This window comes from Labrus mixtus, chromosome 3 (assembly GCF_963584025.1).
Source record: "Labrus mixtus chromosome 3, fLabMix1.1, whole genome shotgun sequence".
In the NCBI taxonomy this organism is placed as follows: domain Eukaryota; kingdom Metazoa; phylum Chordata; class Actinopteri; order Labriformes; family Labridae; genus Labrus; species Labrus mixtus.
The window spans coordinates 29,547,248-29,560,267 of NC_083614.1; the positions used below are offsets into that span (position 1 = coordinate 29,547,248).

Genomic DNA, 13,020 nt, shown 5'->3' on the forward strand with positions numbered 1-13,020 from the left:
ACACACTACTGCGCTAGAGCTGTTGGGGTTCAGTCACTTGGACTTGGACCGGCGACCCTCCGGTTCCCAACCCAAGTCCCTACAGACTGATGTACTGCCGCCCCGAAATGTTTCATCTTTACACTGAAATATCTCTAAAATTAGCGAATGTAAAGACTAAGAGTTTTCCTAAATTTCTGTTTTACTTGTGTATGATCCATGGCTTTGAGTGGTTAGGTCGTGTTTCAGACATAATAAAGCAGAGATGGTACATGCAAAGTGCCAAAATAGAAACCACTTTGAGCACTCCACCGAGTTCTCTGCCCTGCAGTTTACAGCCTCACTCTGCACTACTTTTCTGTTTTGTAAGTAGCTTTTTTAGAATCAGTCTGACCTATACACAAAAATACACTTCAAAAAGAGCAGTCCACACACACACACACACGCACACACACACACACACACACACACACACACACACACACACACACACACACACACACACACACACACACACACACACACACACACACACCCCTCTTTTTACCTATTCAGCCCCTGCGCCCCGCTGAGGGAATGATTTTCTGTCAGCCAACTATCCACACACTGCATGCTCACTCTTCCACTTCACTGATCTGAGTTTATATCGGATTAAGTTTTATACCAAATGAAAAATAACATGAAGCTCTTTCCTGCATTGAAGTTTTCGTTTTCAAGTTTTCACTCTTCTTTCTTTCATAACCGTTGTGTTGTTGTTGCCTTTGAATTAAAAGCACAACAAAAGGTGTTGACAAAGCTGTGTAGGCTGCAGGAGTTGGTTGCTTGACACCTGACACCTTTTCATCTGGAAAGTGTATTTTTCTTCTGTCAGCACCAATTTGAGAGTGTACTGCGGCTGTGTCAGGTGAGGTGTGCCATATGCTCTCTCTGCTGTCAGAAGGGTTTACCCCTTCATCGTTATATAACAGCTATGACAAATTCATTTTCCCCATTGCAATAAAAACACAAAGAAATTGTATAAAATCAATCTGCCCAACCTGTCATAGGAGTGATCTGTGCAGTAAAAGTGATGCTCTGCATAGTACTAGTACTGTACTTGGTGGATTCATTCTGCAGTGTCCACATTTTATCTTTGGACATACAACACATTGGGAGTTTCTGAGAGGTGTTGTCACAGTTTCCAGATGACATCACAGGGACCTATGATTGGTTATTAATGATAAAAAAAAAAAAAGCTGAGTGGGCGAAGCATCCCTAGAAACAGAAGAGGAGGGCTTTTGGACAGATAAGATGAGGTGTCTCTTGGGATAACTCAGAGACACTTATCTGTGTTTTTGTCAGCTTTGTTTTTCTTTGTGGAACATAATAAATCTATTTTTGCTCGACCCAGAGATTGCTTTATGATCCCAGTATCTACAGATGTATTTTTGTGACAAATACCAGAGCCGTCAATGTTTAAAGTCCTACAGCCTTAAAGGCTTTATATGTGATTTTTCACACTTAAATATAATATAAATCAAGTATATCCTCTGAAAATAACTCTGTGAGTCATGACTGTCTACAATGGGTGTAACACCCGAGTCCCACTGTCTGTGATGTTTTCAGAGTTTTCAGAGTCCTATCTTCACTTTGTTTACATCGCCCGGACGGCCGGCTGACTCCTCCCCTCGAGTATAAAAGTTGTTTAATTGAGGGACTAGAGAAAAGAAGAATAACATACTGTACTCACTGCTTAACTGTGTTTCTAGATCACGCTCATTTCTGGTAAATTTACATGCAGTGTGAAGATACGAGCGTGATAAAGATCGCTAGCATTAGCATGCTAACACAACAATGCACCGCAAGTTGTTATGGTTTCATGCTGGTGCTCAAGGGCGACATCTGCTGGATCAAAAAATCGCACATGAAGCCTTATATATAAAGCTTTAGTTTGTCCCACATTTTTTATTATTTAAGATATTTTTGGGGCACATAGCATTTATTTGCTAGGACAGTTTTGGAGACGCAGGAAATGTGATGAGAGAGATTGGGGGATGACATGCAGCAAGGTGCGTCAGAAGGGGAGTCGAACCTGCGACCAGTACGATGATGACTGTGGACTCTGTACATGAGACGCCTGCTCTACCAACTGAGCTAAACCGATGCCCAACATTGTCACTTTTCCATTCTTTTTCTTCCAATTAGCCAATCGTTGATGAGTATCTGATCCTGTTGGGAGTCTTGACTGATAATCTCTTTCTTAATGTCTTTAAAATATGACAAACATGACAAATAAGAAGCAGAAAACTGCAGAATATGAGCCACCATTATCCTGGCTGAGACCGTTTGTGATAAGTTACCTGTCAGTCCTGACTTTATGTTTACACCTGTTGTTGTAGAACTTAAATGCACCAACTCATCCTTGGTCTGCCCTTCATCTAACTGAATCATAATGAAGGTTTAACGGTGTCATTTGATGAATAAGTGAGAGTAGTTAAGCTAAGACAACATAAAGAAGGGGGCGCTGGTAGCCTAGTGGTAAGTGTGTGAGCCCCATGTGCGGTGGCTGTAGTCCTCAAAGTGTGCAGCGGGGGTTCGAATCCCACCTGTGGCTTCATTCCTCACTCTCTCTCTCTCTCTGATCTCTGATTCTATCCACTGTCTCTAAAATGAAGGCATAAAAAGCCCCAAAATAAACCTTTAAAAACAGACAACATCGTCGCTGATATTCAGTGTTCATGATTTATATAAAGGAGGGAAAACAGTTTTTAAGGATACTTTTTGTCAAATTTCTTGCAGAATAATGTGAATTCATTCATGAATGCTAAACAGTTTGATAATGAAGAGAAGCTTTTGTAGCACCCCAAACATGAAGTTATATCCAGGTCACCAGGACGTGCACAGAAAAACACACACAAACACGCCGCTACACACCCAGTACACATGGAACGCTCTGTCTTCAGTTTGAGACTAGCTGCAGAGAGAGAGACGAACCAAATGATTCATGTCTCAACCTACTTACACCATCTCTCTGCGGAGCGGAGAGGCAGCGCTTTTCAGACTCTGCGCCTCGCCTTGCATAGCAATATAAACCCCTCAACACACTAAACTCATATTCTCTTCAATGGAAAGCCTGAGGATTGTGGCAGTGTTATTACTTACTGCTCCCCAAATCCCCAAACAAGAATCGGGAACATTGCGGCACACTCGGCTCTGAATGAGGTGCATGAAATGAGGGCTGGAATGATGAATCAAGGCAGATATTGGCCTTTAATTCAATGATGAGATATTGGACTGTCGGTGATGTCAAACATTCATATGCTGTAATACGTCAGCTTAATTCTGTCTCCAAAAAATCTGCCTTCACAAACCGGTCTTAGCTGCCCCGAGGCGCGATCACACTGAAGGTTTACAGAGTGTTTATTTTGATGTTTGTGTAACAGAGACTGACTCACTGGTGCACATGTCCTCAGGTTTGTCCATGTCTCCACGGTAATAGCCGTTCCGACAAATGCAGAGGGTGGCTGCCTCGATGGTGGAGCGGCTGTTGGGCGGACACTGCTGACATAATCCGGGCCCCTGGAAGGACTTAAAGGTGCCCTGAGGGCAAGCTGGAGAAAAGGAGAGAGAGGGAAATAACATACGTATATGAAACACAACTCTGACTCCTGCACAGAGAAGAAATGTGATAAAATTGTGTGATTCTTTTTTTTTTTTTTTTTTAAATCTAGACATTTGCTGAACTTGAAAACTTCAAACAGGCACAACACCATTAGTTATTTCTGGTAGGATAACGTTTACATGCACAGAGGGGATTCTTCTGAAGATAAGATTACTTCATCTTTTTCAGGCACGATACACAATAAATGGTGTATATCTACAGACTGTCACACTGCTTTTCCTGGGTTGGATTTATGGTTTCAGTATCAGAACTCATGCTCTCAAGGAATGTGCTGTGCTATACTGTCGCTCAACGACAAACTCAGAAAGTAGAAAATATAACAGAACATGAATGCAAGACAGAATTCATTTCTGTGGTTCTTTTATCAGACTCGTTCTTAAATATCACCAGAATGATCCTTACTGTCATTAAACATATGTATGAACTCTTACAGATTATATTCTCCTTTGTTCAGTGAACAAGTGAAAGCTTTTACTGACAATACAGTTCATGATGTTGGCTTGCATTTCACAATAAAGGAGCTTAATCATTTACACGGCATTCGACTAGAAAAAAGGGATAAACTTGACGGTTTGGAACACTTCAAGAAGTTTTGCATTGGTGTAACAATTAAGGAAACTTCTGCCTTGTCTATATTGTTTAGTAAGATCCATAAAGGTTCTCCCTTTTAGTTAATTTATCGCCAACTACAGATCTTGTCAGGCAGCACGATGGTGCAGTGGTTAGCGCTGTTGCCTCACAGCGAGAAGGTTCCTGGTTCTAAACCTCATCAGACAGGAGCCTCTCTGTGTGGAGTTTGCATGTTCTCCCTGTGCTATGTTGGTTTTCTCTTGGTACTTCCTCCTACAGTCAAAAGACATGCTCGTTAGGTTAATTGACTCTAAAATTGTCTGTAGGTATGAGTGGTTGTCTGTCTCTGTATGTCAGTCCTGGGATTTACTGGCGACCAGTCCAGGGTGTACCCCGCCTCTGGCCCAATGAAAGCTCCCTGTGACCATATGTGTGTGAAAAGCAGTACAGATAATGGCTGGACGGATGGATGGACGGATCTTGTTCAGGTCCTTGACAGCCATACATTTGAGGAAGTATTGCCTCCCATTGTTAAGCAAATACTCATGCCTGAGAGTCTTACCTCCACTGGGTCATGTGAATCTAATAACCATCTGCTTACCAAGCTCTGAACATGACTCGTCAGTCAAAGCTCTATGTTTGCAGAGTTTCCTCCTTTATCCAGAGGGATCTTTAAGACACATTGAAGCAGTAAAGCTATTCAAACCGTTACCAATGCTGTACTCCCTCAGAGCTTCCTATTCACACCGCCCACTCTGTGCTATCTTATCTAAAAACACTAAATCTCGCCGATGCCTCCAATGTATGCAACTTCCTCCTTTTTCAAGCTTGTCTGCAAAAAAAAAAAAAAAAAAACAGAGTAACATTTTCTAATACTTGGAAATTCCATTAAAGTCTCATAAACCAGATGCATGGCTGCTCTTGCTTTGGTTTAATGTAAAATCAGTGTATGTTTAGCTTGTTCTTGAAACAAAATAAGAAAATTGCGTTATAGTGCTGCTGATCAATGCTCAACGTCTCTGGGGCAGCTCTCCACTGGAAGGTCGGGGGTTCAATCCCCAGCTCCTGCAGCTACATGCAGACGTGTCCTTGGGCAAGTCACTGAAATTTTCCTGAGTGGGATGTGTATCAATGGGATAAGTCAATATTGATTGGCACTTAACGTAGCAGCCTCTGCCACCAGTGAGTGACTGTGGCGTGAATGGGTGATTGTGACATGTGGTGTCAAAGCAGCTTTGATTAGTCTGGAAGAGGTATACTAGCAAAGCGCTACACAAGTCGAGGTTCACTTACTCTGTAAAGAGTTTATTTCAAATACGGATAGACCTGCCTAACTCTGTTTGTTCCTGTGATTTCTTTTCAATGTATTTAACCTTCATTCTTGTTGGAGGGTGTCTTGCGATCCAGACTCTCTCTTTTGAAAGCGAGTTTGAGAATACTAAAGAGCATAAGAGAAGAAAAAAAAAAACATTCAAAGGAGCCTCTAGCTTGAAATTCCCAAGACAAACCCAAGGACACATCAGCAACTGTTTATATGGCTGAACGCAGGAAGAGTTCATATTTCAGGCTAGAGTGCTTGTCAATCATTTTTGGGGATGTATAAATATTACATGTACTGTTCAAGGCGTTTTGAACTGTAGCTCAGGTTATCCATTAGGCATGTCCGAGCCGTGCAATACGATACTATGATTTGTGCTGGAACACTGTCATCACAGCAGCGCTACAAAGGATGATTATGTGGGTGACGGGCAGGATTGAGAGTATGTGACAAACTTCTGAAAAAAACAGGTCGGACGATTAGTTTGAGGATGAAAACAGAGTACACTGAAAAAATGAGAGTAAGATGGTGACACGCAAAGTGAAGTATGTGTTGAGTCAGAGTACATTAAACCTCAAAGGAAAGCTGTTTAGAAATGCATTTTGGGGGTTAGTTTTTAAATGCCACACACTGCCTGATTCATGGCACAGGGGTGGCAATATATTGTCGGATATCCGGACTCGTGTGATACGTTCATCGAATCTCTGGTGCCAAATGTCAAAATAAAAAAAACCCTCTAAAATAGATTTCTCTGCTAATCCCATTGGTTGTGACATTACTTCATGACTCCTCAAAATGGTTCTCATGATATGAATGAGGGTAACGTGAACACAAGTTAAATAGCCAAAGAAGACAGCGGAACAATGTCAGACGGCTTTGAAGTGAAGAGATGAAGCATGATAAGAGGTGAAACTGACACTAAATAGCTGTGCATAAATGTATTAATCCTGCATTTACACATGTAAGGGCATTTTGTATTCTCCAGATATTGTGATGTAAAGTTGCATGAATGTCTTGCACATCAATTATATCACGGGATCGGATTGTAGCGCGCGTAACCCTGCTATTCCCACACCTATTCATGACTGTAGAGGAAGAAAAAAACAGCCAAACAGGGAATCACAGAGGTGTGAAATGAAAGACTGAACTGAAATTAAAGCTCTGCCAGAAAGCAGAAGAGAAAAAAAAAAAAAACGAGTTTTTTCATTGCAACTTTCCCCCCCAGTTTTGATTTATATCAAGCACTTTGTTTTCCATCCTCTGCTGTAATGAACGGCCACTTTATCTCTGCGATGTTTCGATGCTGTAAACCATAATGCAAACATAACACAGATTTATGGTGGAAGAGGGGGGAGGGGGGGGGGATTGTACAAGAACCCTTTAAGCACAAACTGAAGCCTGAACGATAACACCAGTTAGGTGAAAGAAGCATTTGAGACAGAGTGCCAGCAGGTTAAGAGCCTTGGAGTGTCACTTAATCAAACTTTCAGACTCATGCCTAATTTTTCAAGAGAAGAAAAGAGGGAAAGAAACACAGAGACAAAGTAGCATTCAAAGACAAAACAAAGAAGAACTATAGAAAAATGAAGACAGCGAGCGTGTGAGGGGCGGGAAGAAATAATAAATCGGCTGCTTTTTTATTCTTTCCATGCAATATCTCTATTTATTCTGCCGTGTTCCTCTGTGCTCGCTCCACTGAAATGGTTATTTATTGCTTTTACAGGTGCTCGTGTTCAAACATGATTCACAATGGAAGACTGCTGTTCTACATTCCCTGTGTTTTTACTGCATATTACCTCGCACATGAACTGTGGAGCATGAAGAAACCGAGCAGATTTGGGATTTGTGGATTCTGCACAACATGTACCGCGTGTGTACTGTTTCATACGTCGCTGAGACCCGAATAAAAGCATGGTGGAAAAGTTTCACCACCGTCAAGTTACGCAACGAGAGAGAGAGCTGCAAACTCCTGAGGCCTAAAGTCTCATTCCTGTGAGGTGTGGAGGAGGTGAGAGTCCCGGTTTGTCTGAATAGATGTATTTTATTTTCGTCTTCAGTCAGGATGTTTTTTTTTTTTTTGGTATTTTAGAATCTGAGGTTCTCATAAAATGTTGCACACTAAAGAGTGAACATTTTTTTCTCTCAAATTCTTTCTACATTCTCTCTGATCTAAAGACATCAGAACATGAATCAGCAGCTCTTTTAAGAACAGTTTGAATACTGAAATGTTTTGAGGTCTCGGTGTTGTTAAAGACTTTATATGCGATTTTTTGATCCAGCAGATGTCGCCCTTGAGCACCAGCATGAAACCAAAACAACTCGCGGTGCATTGTTGTGTTAGCATGCTAATGCTAGCGATCTTTATCATGCTGGTATCTTCACACTGCATGTAAATTTACCTGAAATGAGCGTGATCTAGAAACACAGTTAAGCAGTGAGTACAGTATGTTATTCTTCTTTTCTCTAGTCCCTCAATTAAACAACTTTTATACGTGAGGGGAGGAGTCAGCCGGCCGTCCGGGCGATGTAAACAAAGTGAAGATAGGACTCTGAAAACTCGGAAAGCATCACAGACAGTGGGACTCGGGTGTTACACCCATTGTAGACAGTCATGACTCACAGAGTTATTTTCAGAGGATATACTTGATTTATATTATATTTAAGTGTGAAAAGTGGTGTATAAAGCCTTTAATGAAACATGAAAAGCATTTCAAACACCTGAGCTGCTGCAAATTGTAGTCGTCATTTCTCGGTCATTTAACATCTTATGAACACCTAAATTAATTGATTACGGTTAAGAAAGTAATTAGCAGCTTAATCATCAATTCAAATAACTGCTTGCTGCAGACAAAATCATGATTTAATCGCAGGTAAAAAAAATAACCAAATTGACTGTTTCTACCCGGCACAAACCTTGCTCCACTACCAACTCTTACAAACCTGATTTTTAAATCTGTTTGTTTCCAAGCAGCTGATGCTTGTAAAGGGCTCCTAATGAGTTAATCATTAGGGGGGAAAAAGTGTGTAAGAGAGAGATCCTTAAAACTTACAGGGCAGTAGTTCATCAGGCTGATGACCACTGGTTTATAACACATATATTGTAGGACAGGCAGTTTGTTTCTGCCTATGCATTTTCATCCATCCATCCATTATATTCACTGCTTTTTTTGCGGGGGGGGGGGGCTGGAGCCGATCCCAGCTGTCATTGGGGTACACTCTGTTCACTAGCCAATCACAGGGCTTACATATAAAGACAAGACAACCAGCCACACCCACATTCACACCTATGGAGAATTTAGAGTCACCATTTGACCTAACGAGCATGTCTTTGGACTGTTGGAGGAAGGCGGAGTACCTGGAGGTAACCCACACATGCACAAGGGGAACATGCAGTCAACACAGAGAGAGGTCGGGATTTGAACCAGGAACCTCATCAATGTGAGGCAACAGCACTAACCACTACACCGTGCAGCCTCCTTTGCCTTTTCAGTCTCTACTTAATCCATGACTGTTGACTTTGTTTAAACTGTCTTGTTTAAGAGTGTTGTATTAAGTATGATGGCTGAATAAGAAATACTCTTTTAATTTAGGTTTTGATTACAGTCGATTCTTTATGAATTGTTGTCACCACCAGCCACATTATCAAATGTTGGAGAGTCTGTCTCCGGTAACAACTCTCAGTCAGTCAGTGTAAATAATAAGCAAAACTTTTTTTTCCACTGTGCTCTGAGGAGTTTTTTGAGAAAAATATGAAGTGGGTGGAATACTTGAATAATTGAATTGTTTTGGTGCAGACTGGAAAGTGGATGAGGCTCGATGGACTTCACTTCCCTCCTTGAACTCAGCGCTGGTTTGATCTACACCCTAAAAGGTGAAGAAGGTGTTCAGAGAGCAACCTAGTTAGTTTGATGTGTGGTCTGAGCGTCTCCAAAATGCTTTATCGCTGCTCTGAACGGCCACACTGAAAAGTGAAGTGGAAAGGCCACCTGTCACAGAGAGAGGGAGGCGAGGCACAATCAGATGTTAAAATATAGACAAAGGAGCGGTCCTTCTGGAACATTTCTGAAAGCCATTCAGACTGCTGCACTTGTTTGCACACATCAAAACGTTACATTAATGCTTGTGCATATTACGGAAATGAAAATGATCATCAGGGAGAACTCGACATATTCAGAGTCCACGGACCTTTAATGTCTGTAATGAAGGTATAGAAATGCTCAGAAAAACAAATACAAATCGAAATGCCTCTAAAACACTTCACATCAAAACAAAACAATTCAAATCCCATCATTACTTTGCACGAGGACTAGAATAGCACCATATTTCAACTAACATTAATCTGATTGATCATGACCAGGATGTCATCTTAAAGACTTTAAAGTGACCTTCACGGGCTGTAGTAGGCTGTGTTTCGTTTTTTTTTAAATAACGCAGGGTTGTAAATGGATGGAGCTGAAAACGGAGATGACGCCCTAATCATGAGAATATCAGTCGCTGAAAGACTTCACAACATCATTATCGATTTGCTGGTAGGGGTGTTAAAGGCTCAGGTGGTCTACACATCAAATTGGTTGAAACACGATGAACACCAAAGGAAGCAATCAGCGAGCCAATGCCGCCCCCCTCGGAGTCGTGCATCCTTTAAACCCGTTGCAAAGAGTACAAACTACTTGAAATGTAAAACATCTTCAGCTTGTTCTTGCCAACATTTGCCAGTTTTCCACAAATCAGGGCCTCCCTTTTTCCCCCCTATCCGGGTCTGACAATGTCGCTCTCTTCCTCATTTCCCTTCTTCAGGTTCAGACTTTCACCTTTCTTTGAAATCCTCTCTTTGGGAGTGTCAGTGGCTTCTGCCTCTTTGTATGTTTATGTGTGTGTGTGTGTTTGTGTGTGTGTCACTGTCTTGAATAGGCAGATAGACATCTGGCTTGTCAAGGTCATTTATTCAACAACCTGGCTCATACACACGGGGCGTGTCACCATGGCAACAAGTCTTGCTCCCTCTTTCTGTATAAGATCACTGGGTGTCTCTCTCTCTCTCTCTCTCTCTCTCTCTCTCTTTGTGTGTGTCCAGCTGTCTGACGGGAAGCACTACATATGTATGTGCATGTTTGTATGTGTGTTTTTTTACACTCGTATAGTCAGTTATGGTTTATGTGTTTTCATGTCAGCTGACAGGCTTTGTTGAAATCTGATTAAGCATTCTCAAATGACACCCAATGTGATACTTACACTAACATGAGCTCATTTTGATGGACCTTTATACTCACATGTAGACGAATAGTTGTTTTTTATTGTTGTCACTAAGTTTGAATCGATTACTCCTGTCTTAATTCAACAAATTAAATGACGTGTGTGTGGAAATTCTGGTGGCTCTCTGTCCTACCGGTGGTGTGTTGTCTCAGAAAATGTAATCTCCCTGTCTCCAGAGTGGCGGAAAATGTAATAATGGATGAGGTTAAAGAAAGAAAGAAGAGTATAAAAGCAACAAAGGGAGAGAAAAAGACCATTCTTCTGTTTCCCTCTCTACCTTTAGCCAGCTGTGCATCACACAGCGACCATGTGGATGTCAATTGTGTTAAGGTGGCATTCAGGCTGCCTGATCAATTATTTAAAACTTTTATGGTCATGTTTGAATGCGTGTGTGTAAGAGTGTGTGTGTGTGTGTACGTGTGTGTGTGTTAAAAGCCTGCAGGTTTATAAACTCTTGGAGTGATGTTGGGGAGTCACAGCAGGGGTTATTTGTGTGTAGTCGGTTATAGTGCTTACATTTGTTGTGTGGTGTGGTGCATTCAAAGTAAGGGTCTATTTGACACACACACACACACGCACACACACACACACACACACACACACACACACACACACACGCACACACATGCACACTGACTTTACTTTGATGATGAGCCGGTTTTGCCGGGTGGTTTGCACAATATGCTGGTTTGGTTGAAAATAAACACGTCTCTTGGGCTGACACACACACACATGCACACACACACACACACACACATGCACACACACACACACACACACATGCACACACGCACCAAAAGACAACCATCTGTTCTAATAGTGAGTCCAGTTTCCTGCCAAGCTGTGATCAGCTGATGGGCATAAGAGCCCACCACAGATATGCCAGCTCGGGGGACACAGTCGAGACGGGACGCTCTCTGTCCAACAACAATCTTTAATCACAGTTGAAATAAAAGAGGAGGCAGGTGCACATAGACAATGCCATTCAAGACAGTCAACTCAAGTCACCTGGACTGAACCTGTCTTTGGTTTGTATCCTGTCAGATATTTGTTGTAACTCTGGACAAAAGACCCACAGAAGACATCCACAGGACCATTGAAGACGAGTCAATTATTCCAAATTCGACCTTAATTTGCTCGGCATCAATGTCGCTGTAGCATTGTCATATTTAATCACCGTCTCCTATGAATCGTGCCTGGCTTACCGTCTTCTCTCTCAAACATGATACAAAGAAAAAGTATCAGTTGCAAAAGACACATTGACACCAAAGGCAAAGCTGACATTTCATTCTGTGCATTTCATGTATTTTTGGAGACAGCCCTTTGCTCGTTATCTCCTTTATCTCACATTTTCTTATCATTCTGACCTTGGTCTGTCCTTCCTTTACTCTACTTTTTAAACTTCTTTCCAGTCCACCTCTCTAAAAGGCTATCCTGTCCTTCTTTTTTCCGACTTTCCTCCTTTGTTTCTCTCTACTTCCCATCCTTCCTTTCTGACTTTCCTCCTTCCCTTCCCTTCCATTTCCCCCTTTATCTAGCCGACACTCTCTCTCTGACAGTCCAGGAATAATTCGCAGCACACTAATCTTGCTGGAACACACTAAACTAATTAACATGGGATGAAGAGGCCTCACTTATCATTTCACCATATGTACATACATCACACACACACACACACATGCTCACACGGACACACACACACTCTCTCACACACACACACATAATGGCTGAGACTCTCTGGGGAATAAGAAATGATGGGTTTTACCTCGGAGAGGAAATGGGGAAGGAGGCCAGATATAAAAAGGTGCAGATATATGGAACGTTGAGGGGAAGAGGAGCTATTTCCATGCCACGTTCATCCCAGTCTTTCTCTACTAATATTAACTTATGGAACATCGCGGGGCTGCACCCTTGGGCAAAAAGAAACGCCAGAAAATGTATACGACGTGCATGTGATTATTAAGCTAAGACTGCAAGAAATTGCCTGCTTTGCTCTCCTGGGCACAGAAAACATTAGCATTTTCTGCAGAATTGACTCAGCAAAGCTCCAGTGTGTTATTGACCTTACTAGAACTTAAATATGACACATTCCATCGAGTGAATAAACTACAAAGAGCGTGCATGTGTAGGTTTTGTCTAAAGATATTTGACACACAGTATTTGATAAATGCACCCATTCAATATTCAAACTGGGGTTGTAACCATCTGGTATTGTTTGAATCTGGTATGCCTTTTGTTT

At 41.7% G+C, this 13,020-nt stretch overlaps 1 protein-coding gene across 1 annotated transcript in view; it reads right to left on the reverse strand.

Annotated features, from left to right (window-relative positions):
• LOC132970895 (ephrin type-B receptor 1-like) overlaps positions 1-13,020 on the reverse strand; it is a 100,509-nt gene that overhangs the window by 50,252 nt on the left and 37,237 nt on the right. The window contains exon 6 of the mRNA XM_061034527.1: positions 3,414-3,569. Within this exon, the coding sequence (XP_060890510.1) occupies positions 3,414-3,569 (156 nt within the window). The remainder of the gene's footprint in view (positions 1-3,413; positions 3,570-13,020) is intronic.